Source organism: Neophocaena asiaeorientalis, unplaced genomic scaffold (assembly GCF_003031525.2).
Source record: "Neophocaena asiaeorientalis asiaeorientalis breed wild unplaced genomic scaffold, Neophocaena_asiaeorientalis_V1.1 scaffold72, whole genome shotgun sequence".
Taxonomy (NCBI): domain Eukaryota; kingdom Metazoa; phylum Chordata; class Mammalia; order Artiodactyla; family Phocoenidae; genus Neophocaena; species Neophocaena asiaeorientalis.
The window spans coordinates 6,580,107-6,602,812 of NW_020185336.1; the positions used below are offsets into that span (position 1 = coordinate 6,580,107).

Here is a 22,706-nt window from a genome sequence, read left to right on the forward strand (position 1 = left end):
TGCAGTGCAGCAGTTCTGGGTTATAGAAGGTCTGGAGTGTGGCTGTGAGAGCAGGTCACTCAAGTACATAGAAGTGAAAGTCCATAGAAGAAGAGGAAGTCAAGAAGGCTTGGGAACGGGGTGAGTCATCCACATGAACATAGACGTCTCTAAGTCAGTGGCAGGACCAGAAGGACAGAGCAGGGCATGGGACACCTCCTTAGTAAATATCAGGAAGGAGCAAGGGGGCCAAGACCAAAGTGAATGTCAGAGAGACGGAAGGACTCTGGGAGTTTGCCAAGACCTCAGTGAATGTCAGAGAAGAAGGGCATAAACCTCAAAGGAAATGACTGAAGGAAATAAAAATACCCACTACCTCATTCTCATGGCTCTGTGATATCTGAGACTAAAAAAACAAGCAGCCCTTCCCTTGTGGATGCTTAAAGGAACTTATTCTATTAGAAAAGACAGGTTTTAATTAAGATCAATCAAGGTCTAGAATTTAGTGAAGAGATACTTATAGTCTTAATAAAGAGATTTAGTGTTCAATAAAGAGATGGTGGGAGTGGGATGACTTATCTACAAGGAACAGAAGTTCCCAAGGCCCAGGGACCTGGGTTAGTTGGGAGTGCAACAAGGGGGAAGGAATCCAGGGTAATACTCAGTACAGGTAACATCACAGGGGCAAAGGGCCACATTTGAGGCCACTTGGTTTAGAGATTAACTGGCCATAAGTTCACAACTGGAACACTGGTAGAGAACACTTCTGAATGAAACAGTTGGTGGTGTTGAGGTTTGACCACATTTGCTATTTTTGGTTCACTAAGGAGACTGTGAGACTGTGTGTGAACCAGAATTCAAAACTAGGTATGCTTAGCTCTAAAGCCCGTGTTCCTTCCACTACTACATATTATCTCTAAGTTAATCAGAGCTTACAGTAGTCCTCACTCCATTTTAGCTTTCTAATTTCCAACAACCAATGGTTCCAATTATGTGTGAGGCAGCAAAGCATAATGGTTCAGACCATGGACTCCAGGGCCTAATGGCCTGGATTTGTATCCCAGCACAGTGGTTTACATTCTGTATGACTGTACACATTACATGACTTCAGTTTTCTCATCTGTAAAATGGATATAATAATAGTACCTATCTCGTATGGTTGTTATGAGGATTATATAATATTTGCAGAGTACCTAAAACAATGCCTGGTACGTAGTAAGTGCTGTGTAAATATGTGCTAAACATAAGATAAAATTTAAAATTATTAGATTGGGGACTTCCCTGGTGGAGCAGTGGTTAAGAATCCACCTGCCAGTGCGGGGGCCACGGGTTCAAGCCCTGGTCTGGGAAGATCCCACATGCCATGGAGCAGCTAAGCCCATGACCACAACTACTGAGCCCACGCACCACAACTACTGAAGCCTGCGTGCCTAGAGCCCATGCTCTGCAACAAGAGAAGCCACCACAATGAGAAGCCCACGCACTGCAATGAAGAGTAGCCCCGGCTCGCCAGAACTAGAGAAAGCCCGTGTGCAGCAACGAAGACCCAACACAGCCAAAAATAAATAAATGAAATTAAACAAATTTAAGAATTATTAGATCGACCACGAGGGTCAAAATCATACAATAGGGATAACGTGAAGTATAACCACTTAAGATATATTTCTGCTCCATACAGGATGAACTCAACTTTGGTTGGTCAGATGGGAAACATCTTCAATTTAGTCGCTGGGCTGAAAATAATGAACAACTTGAAGACTGTGTAGTATTAGACACTGATGGATTCTGGAAAACATCTGACTGCGATAATAATCAGCCAGGCGCTATTTGCTATTATTCAGGAAGTATGCTAATTTCAAATATTTTCATTCTTAAATTGTTATCAGTCTCATGAGTAGTGGAATTTTGAGGAAATGGTTTTGTAAAATCTGGTTTTAAAATTATAAAGCAATTATAATCATGTCCTTTTTACAACAAAATCTGTTGTGAAAATTTGTATTTGAGAATTATTATATGTTAAATATCTTGTCATTAATTTGTTATTTTAGATATGTTTTATCTTTATTTTTGTCAACTGATGATAGTAATTGACCTTTGAGTTTTAAGTCCTTGTTAGCCTCATTTTGCATACACTTTGTGTTTATATTCTTATGGAAAACGTACATTTGTGGGAATTCTTTTGTAATTCTTATCATCAATACTTAACATTACTTTTATGAGTCACTGTTGAGATTCATTTGGTTGCTAACAGTAATTAGCTCATGCTAGCTTAAGCCAAAAGGGAAATTTAGATCCTCAGAAATGGGGATAGAGCTGAGCCTCCCGAGGAGAGGGGATCTCAAAGCCAGAGATGCTGTCTTGCACCTCTCCTTTCTGTTTCTCTCAGGGGATCTGCACTCTTCTCTTTATGTACTTCCTGCTTCTCTCTGCACTTCCTGCTTCTCTCTGCACATGGTGAAACATGGCAGCTCTGCAGCTTTCAATTTTAGCCGTAACTGGAGAGGAATTGACTATCTCTGAATTCCACTTTTCAAATCTGAAAAGAACTGAAAGAGAGAATCTGATAGACTCAACTTAAGTCAGATATGCTATCTCTAGCCCAGTCGGAGGAAAGTGGTTTTACAGCTTCCAGGGGCCCACATTTGTGGGTTTGTGGTTAGAGAAAAGACTACTTCACAAAGGGAGTTGCTGTGAGCTGGGAGAAATATTGCATAGTCTCTACCATGTGTTGAATCAGTTTGATTGGCTTTGAATAGAGCATATTTCTATTTGCATCTTTTTGAATCTGTGGCCTTTTCATAAAATGAAAAAGAAATGCTGAATTCAGATTTTTCTAGATGTCAGATTTTAAATTATTTCTGTTTGCTTTGGTTAAAGCAATAACTTATTTAGAACATCAAGTATTTCATAAAATGTTCTTTTAAAGTTAGAGAAGGTATCAGTAAGCAGAAAATTGAAGATGAATTCTCAAAGTCATATTTAGGTGCCTCTTATTATGTTCGTATAGTTTCTCTGAAGTGGCCCCTTGTATTAGAAGTTTGGTGATGCAGGAAGACAGAAACTGCATTTAACCTAATAACACCTCATTTTCCACATTCTTCTACTCATTCCACATCAGGGAAAAGAAAATTTTATTAAGTAATTTCCTTCCTACAGAAAGCCAGTTAAGAGGTCACATTTTATTTGAGCATAAACAGAACAAGCATCGCCAGGCTATTATTTCTTGGCTTCCTGAATATTTCCTACAAATCAAGTCTAATTATGATGAACAGGATTTAACATTTATATCTGAAGTTAGAATTCTTGCCATTAATTCTTTTTCTAGATGAGACTGAAAAAGAGGTCAAACCAGTTACCAGTGTTCGATGTCCGTCTCCTGTTCTAAATACTCCATGGATACCATTTCAGAACTCTTGCTACAATTTCATGATAACAAAGAATAGATATATAGTGACAACACGAGATGAAGTTCATTCTAAATGCCAGACACTGAGTGAGTATGTTGTATGGCCATTATATGTTGCATTATGCTCGTTAGAAAACAAATCTCATCTGAGTATATTCAATAAATATTTCTAATTAGCGCTAGTAACTAGAACTCAAAAATATTCATCTCCTAATTTCTACATTATCAATGACAAAGTATTAAAATTTGTGTTTATTTAAAATGGAAAGTATAGGAGTTATCTCCTTTCTTACCCATCCATTAGGGAACTAGTCTCTCTTTAGATGTATAAATGGGTTCTACTTAAAAAGAGAAAGAAATGACACTAGAGAGCAGAGAGCTGGATATTAAATCAAGTTAGGCTGTGGGCAGAGAGAAAATAGGCCAGTTTGAGTAGTTGAAAACTTAGATAAACCAGAAAGAAGCAGCTCTGCTTAAAAGAAATACATATTTCATACTTTCAGCTCTCAGGACTCTCCAGATATTTCCTATGAGATCCACTGAGGATTTGTGACTTTTGAACAATGGACCCATCAACTTTATAGGAAGTTCCTATGGAAAATATCAAACCATTATTCCCCAAAGTGTGTTCTGTGGAACACTACTCTTGAGATGTTCTGTAAAGAAAAAGATCCTTAGTTAAAGAACAAGGGTGAGAAATACCACACATCTTCACTTCCTTTTAAACATTATCAAATGTGCATTAGCATATGCTTTAAGAAATACTGACATGAATGAACTAGTTTACTTTTGGTTAACCAAAATTTGTAAAGTTTTTTTCAATGTAGCTCTTTTCCGAGGAACACACTTTGGGAAATATTAAACTTTTAAAATCCTGTTATAACAGCCATCGCTAAGGAAAAGGAAGGTCTGTCTTTTAGCCCATCTAAGAGGTTTTTATTTATTATAGTCTTTGACAGTGTGTCATTAATATAGGTGGATTTGTACCAACTCAAAATAAGCCTTAAATGGGGAAAAGGAAAGTGAATCAATGTTTCAAATTGAAGATCAAAATGTTTGAAAATGTTTTAACCGATTCATTTAGTACAACAAGATAGTTTTAATTTATATGTCTTTCTTATTTTCTACTGTTGTTTTAAGTTTTGGAGTGTGTTAAACTGGGGAATAAAAATAACTAAATCTATCAGACAAAGTGTTCTAAATAATTAATTATTTAAATTATTGACTCTTTTTTATTTAACAGATCCAAAATCACATATTCTGAGTATTCGAGATGAAAAAGAGAATAACTTTGTTCTTGAGCAGCTTCTACACTACAATTACATGGCTTCATGGGTCATGTTAGGTGTAACTTACGAAAGTAAGTTGTAAATCTACTGTTTTTCACTATTTATATTCATAGTTCGTTATAAACTACTAGTTTATTCTTCAGAGTATATGTTAATCAGTATACAAAATTACAATTATGCACTTATCATAACTTAATACAAATACCAAGACAGTTTTTGTGTCTCTGCTCTGCCACTAAAATGCCTTTACCACCAAGCTGAGAGTTAAATGGTGGAAAATAATTTCCTTTCTTCACCCTCCCACCTAGCAGTACAAGACTAACTAAAATGACTGCACTCCTGCATAAATCTCCAATACTTACTTTATATCTCTGTGTACGTGGGATGAGTGAGAAGAGAAATACACTTCTTCTAATGTTGCATCTTTGGTTTTATATCATTGGCTCGGGGTATACATTAGAAAAATGAGACACATAGTCTGCCAATGGGATAGAATATTTGAGATTGCAAATGCCACAAATTCAAGATATGATTGCTATGAAAATTTTTTTAAAACACAGACTCTAATAATAGGGGAAATAAGACCAATTTAGAAAGATACTCAATTAGAGGTATCCGGAAAATCATAAAGTTTTGGAATTAGAAAAAAATAACTGTGTGGGCATAAAGCATTAAAATCATACATTCATCCCAAAAAAGGGGCTTAATAAGGGGCACAGGACAATGATAGCTAGAGGTAGGGTAGGCAAAGAAACTTAATTACTCAAATCTGACCATTTTAAAAATAGTCTTCTCTTTGCTATCTAACCTGTCTCTTTCTCAGAATTACTCAGGTTTTTCTTAAATGTTTATGGCTTGCAGATGAGTTAACAAAAATTAAGCTATCAAGTAATGGGTAAGACTTGGGGTACCAGCTGAAGATGAGTTCATCATGGTAGGACTTAGTTGCCCAATTCTTTTCTCTGATGATGCTTGAACACTCTTAAATTTAAGAATGGAAAAAAATGGAGAGGAACTAGGTAGAAAGTTCCCAGGCTTTACCTGAAAGTGACTGAGGAAACAGTGGTCCCATGTGGAGCAACAGAAACTATACCCAGGATATAGTTAGAGATTTCAATTGTATCCTTTGCTGTACTTTGTTAGTTATATTATCAGAAACAACTGAAAATGCATTCTGTATTCTGCAAAGCATTTTCAGATCTGTAGGCTTTCTTTTAATCATCTTAACTTCTTTTATAAGATGTAGTTGTAACAAAACTTCTATTAAAATATACAGACATATGGGAGACATAGAGAAAGATATTTCCAGCAAACAGTAAATTTGGCTTAAAACTAATTCTTACTGGCTTAATTTATATCCATAGCGGTTTTTTATCACTTAAATATGCTTAAATACTATTTAATTGTATATACCACCTATACAAAGGATTCTGGTTTTTTTTAAGTTCTGACTCTTCAAAAGTAGGGCCGTGAATAGAAATTACTAAGAGAGGCCATGTGTCAACTGAGAGGTATTTCAAGCCAAGTGAAAAAGTGACTCTTTTGTTATGACAGCTTTAGAAATATACCACTGCCCATCGCATTGGCCAGAAAATTGTAACTTTATTAACATTTGGGGAGAGGGAGAGAGGGACTCAAAGACATGAGGTGATATAAAGCAGCAAGCAAGAACCAAATCATATGTACCAGATTTCTTGTGTATCATGGCTGCAGGCAGATGTTTAGGTAGAGTGCCTTGGGAGATGGTAATCAGTGAAAGGAAGAAATAACCAGGACAACAAGGAGTATGTGTAGGTAATAATGACATCACTCTTCATACCAATTCATAATTTTAATAGGCCTAGCAACTTGTTTTACCAAAAACTTTAGTAAGGTATGTTCACGTAGCATACAATTCAGCCATTTAAGGTGTACAATTTAGTGGCTTTTGGTATAGTCACGGGGTTGTGCAACTATCGCTGTCCCCCAAAGAAACATCATACCCATTTAGCAGTCCCTCCTCATTCCCCATCCCCTCTCCCAACCCTCAGCAACCACTGATCTATTTTCTATCTCTACAGATTGCCTACTCTAGACATTTCATGTACGTGAGATCATATAATATGTGACTATTTTGTGACTGGCTTATTCCACTTAGCATAATGGTTTCAAGGTTTATGCATGTGGCACTGTAGCAAGTATCATTCCTTTTTTGGCTGAATAATATCCCATTGTATGGATATACCACATTTCATTTATCCATTCATTAGTTGATGGGTATTTAGGTTTTCACTTTTTTGGTTATTATGAATAACATTCATGTACAAGTTTTTATGTGGATATATGTTTTTGTTTCTCTTGGGTGTATACCTAGGAGTGGAATTGCTGGGTCTTTGTGTAACCCTTTGAAGAACTAACAGACAGTTTTCCAAAGCTGCTGTACCATTGTCCATTAGGGGTTCCAGTTTCTCCATATCATACCAACAGTTGCTTTTATCTGTTATGTTGATTATAGCCATCCCAGTGGGTATGAAGTGGTATCTCATTGAGGTTTTTATTTCATATCCCTATTGATTAATGATATTAAACATCGTTTCGTGTGCTTATTGACTATTTGTATGTTATCTTTGGAGAAATCTATATTCTGATCCTTTTCCCATTTTTTAAATTATTTGTCTTTTTTATTATTGAGTTTTAAGCACTTTTTAATGTATTCTGGATATAAGTCCCTTGTCAAAGAAATTATCTGTAAATATTTTCTCTCATCACTTTCTTAGTAGTATAATTTGTAGCACAAAAACTTTAAAAATTTTAATGAAGCCCAGTTTGTCTATTTTTTATTTTATCACTTGTGTCTATTAACTTTGCCTATCTTAGGCTCGTGAAGACATACTCCTGTGTTTTCTTCTAAGAGTTTTATAGTTTTAGCTCTTACATACAGGTCTGTGATCAATTTTGAGCTTTTTGTATGGTGAAAGGAGAAGGTCCAACTTCATTTTTTTTGCATGTAGATATCCTGTTGTCCCAGGAACTATTCTTTCCCCATTGAATTGTCTTGGCACCCTTGTCAAAAATCAATTGACATAAATTGTGCACAGTTTAGGTCCAGAGAAGAGGTTTCTATCACTAGTTTTATATATGTTAATTTTTTAAATAAAATAATTATGTTAATTTCCATTACAATTAAACATATAGGTAGGAAAAAATGAATATTGGATGAAAAAAATGAAAAGTGAAAAAATGTAAAGTTATTTCAGGATGGTAGAATGATAAGTAGATATTAATTTTCATGTTTATAATGTGTACTTTCTATATTAAAAGTAAGCATGGTTTACTGTTAGAAAATATTTTAGAGGGATACACATAATTATACAACCTTTTAGTAGGTGGTGAAAGAAGAAAGAAAATTAGTTGAGTTTGAAATATTAACCTCATAAGTGTAATTCAAGTCTTGATTTAATCTCTAAGCATAGAAAAAAATGTTTCTTTTCTAGATAATTCTCTCGTGTGGTCTGATAAGACCACGCTGTCATATACACACTGGAGATCAGGAAGACCAGCTGTAAAAAATGGCAAGTTTTTTGCTGGCTTGAATACTGATGGCTTCTGGGATATTCAAACCTTTAATGTTGTTGAAGACATACTTTACTTTCACCAGCACAGCATTCTGGCTTGCAAAATTGAAATGGGTAAGTATGCTAATGTAGGGTTTCTACTCCAGGGAAAGAGAATGTAAAGTCATTAGCTTCACTAGCGGGAATCATGCAGTTGTACTTTTTGAGTGGCTCCCTTGTATTCAGTCCTATGAGAGGCACTGTAGACGTCACAGAGGAAGGAAAAGACGCACTCCCTGGTGTCATGGTCTTGATCTCAAGGAATAAAATGTAGTTGGGGAGACAGCATTAAATGTTTATCACTGTTTTATGCAGGTTAGTCTTAGGTTATTTGGTACAGGCTTACATTTGTTGGGAAGTCAAAAGAGACCAATGAAAACAGGAATAGTGAAAACAAAGGATGTACTGAGGAGGAGGAAAAACTTGGTTGGGCCTTGAAGGATGGATAAGATTTCTATAAATAAGGAAGTGTGTTTGGGTAGAGTTTTGACATTACAGGCCGAAAGTGAATGTCTCTCAACCTTGCCTAATTCCTTAAATACGTGTATTTTTAAATGCATGTCAGTTTTTAAATTTTCACAGCTTTAAAACTGTTCCTACGGCCATTCTGCTCTAAGCCCTCTGCTAACGTGGAGCCCATCACAGTTGCATCCAGGCCCATTTTCTCCCTTCACAGTCCTGAAGAATAACTTTCTGATGCACCATTTCCATCAACAATCTCCAGGGATTCCCTATTATTAATTGCTTTGAGTTCATGTAAGCTTTTGAGACTTTCTAGAAATCAGAGTCTCTTCTAAAATTCTAGGCTTTCTCTCAGTCTCCATTTTTTTCCCCATTTTTGGTTCAGTAAGTATCTTTTCCTGTCACGCTGATCTCTTCACTGTCCCATGTACAGTGTATACCCATTCTCATTTGCACCTTTATTTATGGTTTTTTTTCCTGTCATGATGTCTTCTACCTTCTTTTTTCTTTCCTTTTTAAATAAAATTTTCATTTTAGAATAGTTTTATATTTACAGAAAAGTCGCAGAGATAGTACAGAGAATTCCCATATACACCATAACCAGTTTCCCCTGTTGTTGACATCTAACATTAGTATGGTACACCTGTCACAACAAATAAACCAATGTTGGTAAATTATTATTACCTAAAGTCCATACCTTGCTCAGATTTTCTTAGTTTTTACTTTATGTTGGTTTTCTGTTCAGGAATTCATCCAGGATACTGTGTTACACTTGGTCTTCATGTCTTCTTAGGTTCTTCTCAGCTGTGATAGCTTCTCAGATTTTCTTGCTTTTTTGGACAATTTCAAGGAGCACTGGTCATGTGTTTTGTAGAATGTCCCTCAGTTTGGGTTGGCTGATGTTTGTCTCATGATTAAACTGGGGTTATGGGTTTGGGGTTTAGGGAAAAAACCACAGAGGTAAGATGTCATTCTCATCACATCCTGTGAAGGGTATATTCTGTCAGCATGACTGACTTATCACTGTTGATTTTAACCTTGATCACCTGGGTCTAGGTAACGTTCATTAGCTTTCTCCACTGCAGAGTTACTCTTCTTCCCCTTTTCCATATCGTGCTCTTTATAAGGAAGTTACCATACTCAGTCCTTACTTGTGGAATGGAGAGTTATTCTCTACCTTCCTGAGGTGGGAAGTATCTATATGAGTTACTTGGAATTCTACACAGGAGATTTGTCTATTCTCTCCCATTAAAAAAAATTTATTTCGTCATTTATTTATATCAGCACGGGCTCATGGTTATTTATTTTATACTTTGGGTTATAATCTAATAGACTCTGTTATTTAATATTTTGCTCAAATTGTTTCAGATTTGGCCATTGGGAGCTCTTTTACTTGGCTTCTGTGTCCTTTTGAAATACCATCATTGTGGTTTTGTTATTACTGTTGTTTGTTTTTAGCTGACTTTCTGGTTACCTTATTTCTTTTTGGTCCTAATTTCAGCTAACCTAAAGTCTGGAGATCTAATTTATCAAGAAGGTTTTCTGACTCCCTTAATTCAGATGACTCTTTCTTTCTCTAGTCAGTCACACATATTTTAGTGGTTAATTGTTCTGCCCTCATTTTCAGGTGTTGTTGTTTTCTGTGCCCAACTAATATGTGAGCTCCTTAAATAAAAGACAATGTTTATGCCTTTTTTTAATCACTCAGACAATAGTAATAGTTAAGAGCCTATTATATATGCTGTGGCTACAAGAGAAAGCATGCATTTGACCTCCCTTATTAATAAGAGGCCCAGTTTTATTTATTTTTTATTTATTTATTTTTTTTCAAAAAATATCTGATCAAGGCTATCCAAGGGTTCAGGGGAGGAAGATTTTTTTCTTTTTTTAATATTGGTTTATTTATTTATTTTTGGCTGTGTTGGGTCTTCATTTCCATGCGTGGGCTTTCTCTGGTTGTGGCAAGCGGGGGCCACTCTTCATCGTGGTGCGCGGGCCTCTCACTATCGCGGCCTCTGTTGTTGCGGAGCACGGGATCCAGACGCGCAGGCTCAGTAATTGTGGCTCACGGGCCCAGTTGCTCCGCGGCATGTGGGATCTTCCCAGACCAGGGCTCGAACCCGTGTCCCCTGCATCAGCAGGCAGATTCTCAACCACTGCGCCACCAGGGATGCCCCAGTTTTATTTAACTTTTGAAATGATTGCATGTCCAACCTTACCCAAAATATGCATTTTGAATAATTTAAATTTAATCACTAACACTTTTAATTTAAATATTACAGTTGACTACAAGGAAGACTGTAATACTACTCTTCCACGGTTTATTCCACATGAAGATGGTACTTATAACGTTATTCAAAAAAGGGTAACATGGTATGAAGCATTAAACACATGTTCTCAAAGTGGAGATCATTTGGCAAGTGTTCATGACCAAAATGCCCAGCTTTTTCTGGAAGATATCGTAAAGCGCGATGGATTTCCACTATGGGTTGGGCTCTCAAGTCATGATGTAAGTCTTGTTTTGTTTTCCAGAAAATTTCCAAATATGTTAGAGGGGTGGAAATCTGAGCATAAGATATTAATTCAAAGTATAACATCAGATTAAGTCCTCAGATTACATTTGCATCCCATAGTGCTTTCTATCTTTTCACAACATAGAGAAAATGGAAAATTATATTTATAGAGTGATCTAGGCAAATGGCCAGGACTGCAGCTGCCCTGGACACTGCCAAGCCATCCCAAGGGCTTAGTAGACTAATGTCTCAACAACACCCCTGTAACCTATTTGGGATAGACCAGTTGGAGAGCTGGTGAAAAGGGAATAGCACAGGATCAGAAAAACCTGAGTTCCAATACGAGTGGCAGGTCTTCTGTTTACGTGTTGGGTGATCACAAGCAAGTTATTAAACCTTTGCAAGCTTATTTCCTCATCTGTAAAATTGGGGTGATAATATTTTCCCTAATAGAGGATTATTAGCACAAAATTTATACTGTATAAGGTGCCAAGTAAAACTCTTAACATTAGGACTAATAGATGTATATTTTCTCCCCACTTTCCCCCTAGAAATTAACACTATTTGAAAATAATTTTCTGCAGGTAAACACATCTTTTGTACCACTATTCAAACCCTGTTAATTAGTATATTCATGTACTGATAATGATGTCTAGTATACAAAAAATAGACATCTATTGAGATTAGAATTGAAGACCTAATTTAAATAATCTTTAGAACAAAGTGGGGAAAATAAAAGGATGGCAAATTAGGATTATAGAATCGAGGACAAGTCAAAACTAATCTTCCCGTATGAGTTTCTTGGGAAGTATTTTTCTCTTCCAGACCCCTGCTGGTTGATGACTTCTGTAATATGAAAAAATCTAGCCAGAGACACAAACCACAAAACTATAAAACATAAAAGACAATATTTAGAATAATGTGAAGGTTGAGACTGTAAATCTGTAATTGTGACAAATGGAAGACATTTGCATGTCATCTAATTTCAAGTGTTATATAAACTCATCCTTTAAACAAAAAAAACAAATCTAGAGATATAGTAACCCTGTCTCTAAATTTAAAGTCCTATTTAAATTATGCCAGAGCAAATGTCTCAGATCAATGCATCAAAAATAAATCCCTGATTTTACAAGTAGGTCCAGATCTACAATACTTGTAAGCAAATAATTAACACTCCATCCCTGTATTTTTTAAAGCACGCATGTTCTTCTTTTTTTTTTTTTTAACATCTTTATTGGGGTATAATTGCTTTACAATGGTGTGTTAGTTTCTGCTTTATAGCAAAGTGAATCAGTTATACATATACATATGTTCCCATATCTCTTCCCTCTTGCGTCTCCCTCCCTCCCACCCTCCCTATCCCACCCCTCTAGGGGGTCACAAAGCACCGAGCTGGTCTCCCTGTGCTATCCGGCTGCTTCCCACTAGCTATCTACCTTACGTTTGTTAGTGTATATATGTCCATGCCTCTCTCTCCATGCATGTTCTTCTTAATGTTCTTTTTGAAGTCATACATCTGAATTCAAGTTATCTCTATTATTCTTAACACAGGGAAGTGAATCAAGTTTTGAATGGTCTGATGGCAGTGCCTTTGACTATATCCCATGGAAAGATAAAAAATCTGCTGGAAATTGTGTTATCTTGGATCCAAAAGGAATTTGGAAACATGAAAAATGCAACTCTGTTAAGGATGGTGCTATTTGTTATAAACCTACAAAATGTAAGACTTGATTTCAAATAACTGTATATTTACTGAAACATGACATTTATTTTATGCACATGATTAAATACTCAAAGAAACTTTTTGTAGATTTTAAATAAGGTTTATTCACAAGTCCTATCAAAATACTTTTGATACTTTGTGAAGAGAAACAAATATGATATGCCCATTCAGGGAATTTGTTCTCAAAGACTTTCAATCGTTCTGTCACTAGATGAGTTTTGCTCTAGAATTTGTGAATTTTAATTTCACTTAGCAATGTTTTTCAAAGGCTGAGATGCTCCTTTTAAAAAAGGGTTCCACAGCGTAGAAATTTGGGAAATACCTCTATGATTTACCATATTGATGGCTCTGAAAGTTTCTATAGTAAAGAGTTTCTATAGTAAAGAAATGTTTGTGTAACTAAACATTTTCCAAACATATAGGATCCTTAAAATCTAAGGAAAGAGCCCCTTCCATCAGGGGCTGGACCTGGGGTCGTCCCTGGTGGGTGGAGTATGAATCATGATGAAGAGCACAGGAACCTACAGCACAAGCTGCAGAGGCGCTCTGGGCAGGCCACGGGTTGGTGGCCATGTGGTTATCTGAAGCTTCTGGTTCTCTCAGTGCTTACCATATTTTCTGTTCTGAAGAATCCTCAAGAGAAGATTTAACATTTGGAATTTCAACGGATTTAAGCAGAAGAAAATGTGAACACTGTATCTAGATATACAAGTGAATACAAGAAAAGGAGAATGATATAGAGAATGAGGAATAAAGACACAATCAAGAACTGACATCTTAGTTGTTAGGTATAGAAAATAAATTTAATCTTTTAGAAAAACAATTGAAATACATGAGAAATATGATAAAATATGTAGAAATGGAGAGGACATCTGTGTTAGAGAAACAGACTTTATAGGATAAAGGAGAATGAAAACAGCTCAAACACAAATTCAGTGATGTACTGGGTTGAATGGTGTTCCCCAAAATGCATGTCCACCCAGAACCTCAGAATGTGACCTTATTTACAAATAGTCTTTACAGAGGTAGTTAGTTACAATGAGGTCATACTGGATTAGGATGGACCCTAAATCCAGTGACTGGTGTTCTTATGAGAGGAGAGACTCAGACACACAGGAAGAAGGCCATTTGATAACAGAGGCAGAGATTGCAGTGATGCAGCTACAAGCCAAGGACTGCCAGCAACCACGAGAAGCTAGGAGAGAGGCATGAAACAGATCCTTCCTCAGAGCCTCTAGAAAGAACCAACCCTGCTAACACCTTATTTTCAGACTTGTAGTCTCCAGAGCTATGAGAGAATAAATTTCTGTCGTTTTAAGTCAACAAGTTTGTGCTAATTGATTATGGCAGCCCTGGGAAACGAATACAAGTGCAAACTTTTACTGGATCTTAAGACAATAACAAGTACTGCTGAGGATGTGGAGAAATTGGAACCCTTGTGCATTGCTGGTGGGAATGTGAAATGGTGTGTAGCCACTGTAGAAAATGGTATGATGACTCCTCAAAAAATTTAACATAGAATTACTGTATGATCCAGCAATCCCACATCTGGGTATGTACCCAAAAGAAGTGAAAACAGGGACTCGAACAGATACTTGTAAAACCATGTTCATAGCAGCACTATTCTCAATAGCCAAAAGGTAGAAGCAACTCAAGTGTCCATTGATAGATGAATGGATAAGCAAAATGTGCTGTGTACATCCTGTGGAATATTGTTCAGCCTTAAAAAGAAAGCAAATTCTGACACATAATGCGACATGGATGAACCTTGAAGACATTAACATTATGCTTAGTGAAATAAGCCAGTCACAGAAGGACAAATACTGTATGATTCCACTTATATGAGGTACCTAGAGTTGCCAAATTCACAGGGACATAAAGTAGAATGGTGGTTGTGGGGAGGGGGGAAGAATGAGGAGTTATTATTTAATGGGAACAAAGTTTCAATTTTGCAAGATGAAAAAATTTTGGAGGTGGATGATGGTGATGTTTGCACAATAATGTGAATGTACTTAATGCCGCTGAACGGTACAGTTAAAAATAGTTATAGTGGTAAATTTTATGTTGCGTGTATTTTACCCCTTTCAAAAAAGTTGAATCTTCTTGAGAGGAATATGACAAACTTACCACAATGCAAGAGTTGGAAGCAAAACTTCATGAAGAACGGTAAGGAAAGAAAATGTATGCAGTCTAAAACAGCCCAGTTGCAGCCTGGACTAGAAACAAACAGACTTTGAAGATAAGGCATTTCCATATGTTCCCAGTGTAAGAAGAATTTTTTTAAAGCCAGCCCATTCATAAAAGTCCACTTGTCCTAGCCACGCATTGGTAGCCAATGTTCAACATGTTTTGCATCAAATGAAGCAACACACATTACTGCCTGTGCAATGAAGGAGTAGTCAGCTGTATATTTTTGGCAAAGAAACTATATTCACAATGTGGTAGAATCAAGAGCTTGCTAATACCGTCTTCCTCCTCCGGCAGCATTAATGAAGAATTGTCACAAGTCTTACACACTTTGCAGATGAATTTGCAGATGACCAAACGTCATCTGCAACTAGGAAACTTACCCAGGAGTATTCAATTGTCAAACTGAAGGAAGACTTAGAACTCAAACTAGTGGCATTAGTGGGAAGTATGGAGGCAGAAGCCAATCAAATAACTAGATTTCAAAAAAGAACAAGCCCAGGTGGAGAAACAGAGGATAGAGAAGCAGAAGGAGGAATGGAGAGCCATCCTGAAGTCTCTTGATGAAGAAGGAAAGGACAGCAGCCATTCTTCTGGAATCATAGGGATCATAAATAAAAAGAATTCTACCAAGCTGTGACAAGGAGAAAAAAGCAGAAGAGGCCTTCAGTGACTGAAGGATATGCAGACCATACATAATGCATACAGAACAATGGTTTGGGTTGAGATTACTGGCCATACGAGGTCAGATATTTGATTCAGATAATCTGTACCCCACCAACAGGATGCCAGCAATTTACTTTCCAGTTCTCATACTCTCTTCTGTTGGAATTAACAATGGTCTTAAGGGGCACAGGCTTCATTACACAGGCTTCTTGTGTTACACAGCACAATTAAAAATTAAAGAGTTTAAATGGAAACAAGGGGAATTGTTAAGAGCTGCGAAGCTACACTTCTTTTGTTTGAGACAGATTTTGCTGTGCTGATCTGTTGTGCTTTGTAAGCAAATTACCAAATTTTCACTTGTGGGTGTGATTTTTTTTTTATGGCAAGGTACAACTATGTTTTTATTATTACTATAAAAAGGAACCCAAAGAAATAAAGAATTTTAATTATTATTTCAAAATAGTTACAGGTCTACCCAGGCTGTCTTTTCTTCTTCTCCTAGTCTGTCTTTTCAACTGTTTTTACTTTAGTCTAAATTCATCTTAGAGGGCTAAGTACTTTCCTTTGTATTCTCAGTTTTAAAAATGGTATCCCAAAAACTAACAAGAATGCAAGTGTGGGCTGTAGCTGTCTCTGATGTGTATTGAATTGAATGCTTCTTACCCACAGGAACCACAGTGTCAACCACAGTGTCAGTGACATTTAATGAGATTTTAAAAGTCAGTCATTTTTTTCTGTGCATTTTCACAGTTATGTCTAACATTTTTACAGCTAAAGAGGTGTCCTCTCATAAATACTCATCAAGATGTCCAGCAGTAAAAGGGAATGAGTCACAGTGGATTCAGTACAGGGACCACTGTTACACATCTGATCAGGCATTGCACAGTTTCTCAGAAGCCAGACGGTTTTGTTCAGAGCTTGGTAAGTTAAAATGTGTTGACTTTCTTTGACTCAGTAATTTAATCATTGGAATTTTTCTTAACAAAACCCTTTAAAACAAAGATTATATTTTTGAAAATATTTCTAAAGCACTCACTAATTATAATAGCATTATTACTCAATTGCCAAGTGGTGGGGAAATGGTTAAGTATTTTATGATATATGAGCTCAATGTAATATTGAAATAGCCATTAAAAATGATCAGTGTCAAAAAAAAAAAAGATCACTGTCAGACCTGGGGACACATACAGACTGAAGGTGAGGGGATGGAAAAAGATATTCCATGCAAATGGAAATCAAAAGAAAGCTGAAGTAGCAATTCTCATATCAGACAAAATAGACTTTAAAATAAAGACTGTTGCAAGAGACAAAGAAGGACACTACATAAGGATCAAGGGATTAATCCAAGAAGATATAACAATTATAAATATTTATGCAGCCAACATAGGAGCACATCAATATATAAGGCAAATGCTAACAGCCATAAAAGGGGAAATCGACAGTAACACAATAATAGTAGGGGACATTAACACCCCACTTTCACCAATGGACAGATCATCCAAAATGAAAATAAATAAGGAAACACAAGCTTTAAATGACACATTAAACAAGATGGACTTAATTCATATTTGTAGGACATTCCATCCAAAAACAATAGAATACACTTTCTTCTCAAGTGCTCATGGAACATTCTCCAGGTTAGAGCATACCTTGGGTCACAAATCAAGCCTTGGTAAATTTAAGAAAATTGCAATCATATCAAGTATCTTTTCTGACCACAGCGCTATGAGACTAGATATCAATTACAGGAAGAAGGCTGTAAAAAATACAAACACATGGAGGCTAAACAATATACTCCTAAATAAACAAGAGATCGCTGAAGAAATCAAAGAGGAAATCAAAAAATACCTAGAAATAAATGACAATGAAAACATGACAACCCAAAACCTACAGGGTGAAGCAAAAGCATTTCTAAGAGGGAAGTTTATAGCAATACAGTCTTACCTCAACTGACGAACCTAGGGTCAGGACAGGAATAAAGACGCAGACGTCGAGAATGGACTTGAGGACACGGGGAAGGGGGAAGGGTAAGCTGAGATGAAGTGAGAGAGTAATATTGACATAAATACACTACCAAATGTAAAATAGATAGCTAGCGGGAAGCAGCTGTATAGCACAGGGAGATCAGCTCGGTGCTTTGTGACCTCCTAGAGGGGTCGGATAGGGAGGGTGGGAGGGAGACGCAAGAGGGAGGGTATATACGTATGCATATAGCTGATTCACTTTGTTATACAGCAGAAACTAACACAACATTGCAAAGCAATTATGCTCCAATAAAGATGTTAAAAAAAAAAATGATCAGGCTTCCCTGGTGGCACAGTGGTTGAGAGTCTGCCTGCCGATGCAGGGGACACAGGTTCGTGCCCCAGTCCGGGAAGATCCCACATGCTGTGGAGCGGCTGGGCCCATGAGCCATGGCCACTGAGCCTGCGCGTCCAGAGCCTGTGCTCCTCAACAGGAGAGGCCACAACAGTGAGAGGCCCGCGTACTGCAAAAACAAACAAACATACAAACAAAACAAAACCAAAAAAATTGCTAAGTAAACTAATATGTGAAAATACTGACAAATGAAACCGTTTTAAATATAGCTAGATGTGCTTAAATGAAAGGATTAAGAAGCTGACTTTTTGTAAAGTTAGTTAAGCAGTAAATGCAAAATTGTAGATTTTTTCATTACCAAGTCATTAATAAGTAAGCTTAGCCTGACCAGGGTAACAAAGTCTAAGAAGTATGGGTTGTTCATCCATTCTGCAAAAGGGATGGCCCACACCTCTGAACACTATAAGGGACAGGACTTTTTGTCTTCAGATTTAACTAAAATGAAAGAGCAGCAATGATTGGCTCCCTCCCATGAGAAACTTGGCGGGTAGTCAAACTGTGAAACGACTTCTAGGGAGACCACCTGGAGTATTTCGAGTACCTGCATCCTTGGGTCTCAATTTAGGCAGGCAGATGACATTTATCTTATTTATTTTACTAACTTGTGGAGACACTTTACTGATTTAAAAATCTCCTTGTTACTGCTTAACTACATGATGGAAACTTTTGTGTGGGAACTGTTGTGTGTTATACATGTTACACGTGATGGGAACTATTTTGAGCTCTATATACATGTTCTGAAAGTCAGAAGCCTCTTGCTCCTAAAGGAGAAAAAAAGGTTTACTGTCATTGTAGTGTAGGGTTTAAGCACTTAACCCTTGGAGACAGACAGGTCTGGGTTCAAATCCCAGCTTCCATACTAACTAAGCTGAATGATATTGTGAAAGCTACATAATTGTTTCTCTTTCTCCTCTGAACAATGAGAATGAAAATAGTACTCACTTCAGAGTTTGGGTAAAGGTTGGGTTGTTGTAGGAATGAATGAAATGGGATAATGTGTGCTAATTTATCACAGAGCTCTGCAAATGGAGAGCATTCGTAACTACTCTTATCATTAGAAAGATTGAGATTGACTTTCTATTTCTAAAGCTGTCTAGCTATGAAAGTCTGACAAACTTACTTAATCTTCTTGCCCCTCCATTTCTACAACTGTAAAATAGTGATAATACCTTTTCTACAGGATTACGTAGTATTAAACAAGGTAAAGTACCTGCACACTGGTGATCTGTAGAGGAGAAAAGCCTTTCCTTTGCCCTTCTTTAAGTACTTCACACCACAAAAGAAATGCTTTAGTTCAAGTATGGATAAGCTTGTTTGGGTTGAAGACTATTTGATTCCATTTAGGATGGATTTCCAAGTCTAGTTATTATTTTGTTTCTATCCCTTGCCTGATGCTGGTGATAGCACTGTTATCTCTGTGGGTTTAGGGCAACCTATCAAACTTCAAGAATACTCACCCATTCAGTGCCATACTATATTTAGGAACTTACAATGGATGACCAAGTACTCTTATGTATAAAATAATATTAAAAGGAAGGCCAATGCTCTCTGACATCCCAAACCTATTTGCTTTCATTTTCATTTTAACAGAAGCAAAGTTAAAGCTGAGTTATTATACAGAACTGGTTGTTGAGGAGAGAGTGTTGAAAGTCTATAGGGGAGCACAGACTTCTACCATTACATACCCCATTCTTATGACTTGCTGTTTATACAGAAAGGTCTCACTGGTTAGGTAGTTCCAAGATCCAAAAATATTACCAGGTAAACATTTTGAGGAAATGTAAAATTTTTATATGCAAAGTTTCAATCTAGAACATTACTAACTTTTTTAGAAGCTATTAATGTTATATTTTTAAAAATCTGAAATAAATATCAGATTTTAAGAACATTCCATGTCAAGTTTGAATATCTTTGTGATCTTGATCATGATAGTTTTTTTCAAATGGCTGGTTGAGAATAAACCACTTCCCTAGTTTGCATAAAGCTAATTGGTTTGGGATTTGTTTTCCTTCAACAGATCATTCTGCAACTATCGTTACCATAAAGGATGAAGATGAGAATAAATTTGTGAGCAGACTGATGAGGGAAAATAATAACATTACCATGAGAGTTTGGCTTGGATTATCTCAACTTTCTGCCGGTAAATGACATATCTGTATGTACAGTGTGCAAAGAGAGTTCTAACTTGTCCTAAATACCAAGTCAGCCTCACTAAAGAATGTCAAGTGGTGACTAATTCGGATGCTTCTTGGTGATGAATAAACTAGATCTGCTGTTTTAGAGGCTCATAAACTCCTAATGAATAAACAGGTGACTTACTAGTAATGATGGAAACACTAATGAAATAGAAAATCAGGTTAAATCAACTGGAATTGTTTTAGAGGCTTAAGATACTTGGGTCAACAGAATTTGTTTTTCTCCTGTGGCAATATCTGTGTCCCTCGTGTCCCCCACCAGGAACCCTTAGATTTCCAGTGTCTATCACACAGTGTTTTTGTAGCTTTTAACTGTTATTCAGAAGTTCTCTTCCTGTTGTTCCCTTCCCTCTTGGAACGTTTTTTACCATAGAGCTAAATTAAGTTTTTTGTTTGTTTGGTTGGTTTTTGGGGGTTTTTTTTTTCTGTACGCAGGCCTCTCACTGTTGTGGCCTCTCCCGTTGCGGAGCACAGGCTCCGGACGCGCAGGCTCAGGGGCCATGGCTCATGGGCCTAGCCGCTCCACGGCATGTGGGATCTTCCCGGACCGGGGCACAAACCCGTGTCCCCTGCATCGACAGGTGGACTCTCAACCACTGCACCACCAGGGAAGCCCTAAGTTAAGTCTTAATGGTGATTTTTTTTTTCATACTAGCTTAGTAAAATTGCAGAAATTTGGTTCAAAAAGGTTTGTGGAAGAGTTTTTCAATAAGGCCTAATAGATAGAGGGTTTCAGTGCACTTGGAGTTGATAAAGAATGAAGAGTACAAATTTGATAGAAGAATAGGAAGTCTGCTTCACATTTTATGCAAATTTGAATTCTAAATAATTAAAATAAATGTGAATTCCAAAATATTAAGTATGTGTCAAAAAGTCAGTGAATTCAAAGTTGGCCATCTAAATGAATTATAAATTGTGTTTATACTATCACCACAAGGTGGTGCAACCTCAGCTGGAAAGCAAAAATGGAGTCACGGTGAGGAGGCCTTCTTGGACCCCGCTTTTTTCACTTTCAATAAATTTCATTTTAAAATGGTGGCACAGCACAGTTCTAAGGAAATAAATTATATGAGCCATGCACCTTTTAACCTTAGGAATTTAGTTGCAATAAACATAGTTATACTTAATTTCTTTCTTTAGATCAGTCCTGGAATTGGTTAGATGGATCAAAAGTGACATTTGTCAAATGGGCAAATAAATTTAAGAGTGGCAGTGGACAATGTAGCATTTTGTTAGCTTCAAATGAAACTTGGATAAAAGTTGAATGTTCACGTGGCTATGGAAGAGTTGTCTGCAGAGTTCCCTTGGGTAAGTATGTAACCTGTCCTTAAGGAACATTTTGCAAAATAGGTCAGGAAATAATTGTACAATTCAATTATGTGCAAAGTTTTGTACTTTGTCCTAAAGAACTTAGTCCTTAGAGTATATCCAAACAGTCTTAACTCACAGATTCTTTTCCTCAGAAAAATAGATAGATTACAAATGACAGTAAATGCAAAAGATGTCTAGGACTCCCAGAGGAAAGTGCTAAACTGTCCAAACTTTGTATATTCTTTCCTAAGAAAAATGGAAGCTGCCAGAGTGTTAGGGAGGTCATTTCTGTGAAAATGTTAAGATGTATTTTATTCCATAGTTCAAACATGTAAAAACTCAAAGGTCTAATTCTGCAGTGTGTTTCCTTTCTCCTCATTCCCATAAAACTCATAATTAAGAACAATGCAAAACTATTTCATTACTTAAAATGTCCTGAGTATCTATAGGAAATCATAATTTGAACTTCCATTTCATCATAACTGATACATAAAATAACCACAAAAATCTTAATAAGCTCTAAAATTTTCACATCAACATTTTTAAAGATTAGCATAAAATGTTCAGTTTGGTGTACAAATATTAAAAATAAAACCCTAATTCTAGGTGACCAGTATCTATATATTTATGTGTTGATTCAGCAAATATTTAGATGATCTGTTTTATGTGTGGAGCTATACCCATGTACAAGACAGATAAGATTCCTTTTCTCACAGAGCTTACAATCCTAATGGAGGAAGACATAATAAGTAACCAAGCAGGTCTATTTTTAAAAGAGAGGAAAATATCAAATAGTTATAAACTCTATATAATGGAGACTAGGAGGTTGACTACTCTAGATCAGGTTATCAGAGAAGACATCTTAGAGCAGGAGATATTGAAGCTGAGATCGGAAAGGCCTTGGGAACCAGGGTAGGAGTCATAGCAGGCAGAGGTGCCAGCTGGAGCAGAGAGCCTAAGACAGAACAACTTGCTGTGGCCTCAGGGAAGAGCTGCCAAGTAG

At 36.7% G+C, this 22,706-nt stretch overlaps 1 protein-coding gene across 2 annotated transcripts in view; it reads left to right on the forward strand.

Annotated features, from left to right (window-relative positions):
• LY75 (lymphocyte antigen 75) overlaps positions 1 to 22,706 on the forward strand; it is a 126,176-nt gene that overhangs the window by 66,654 nt on the left and 36,816 nt on the right. For both annotated transcript variants that reach the window (XM_024735907.1, XM_024735904.1), the window contains exons 26-34: positions 1,658 to 1,823; positions 3,305 to 3,472; positions 4,629 to 4,745; positions 8,148 to 8,342; positions 11,012 to 11,238; positions 12,794 to 12,962; positions 16,590 to 16,739; positions 20,215 to 20,337; positions 21,533 to 21,700. In XM_024735907.1, coding sequence (XP_024591675.1) covers positions 1,658 to 1,823; positions 3,305 to 3,472; positions 4,629 to 4,745; positions 8,148 to 8,342; positions 11,012 to 11,238; positions 12,794 to 12,962; positions 16,590 to 16,739; positions 20,215 to 20,337; positions 21,533 to 21,700 — 1,483 coding nt within the window. The remainder of the gene's footprint in view (positions 1 to 1,657; positions 1,824 to 3,304; positions 3,473 to 4,628; positions 4,746 to 8,147; positions 8,343 to 11,011; positions 11,239 to 12,793; positions 12,963 to 16,589; positions 16,740 to 20,214; positions 20,338 to 21,532; positions 21,701 to 22,706) is intronic.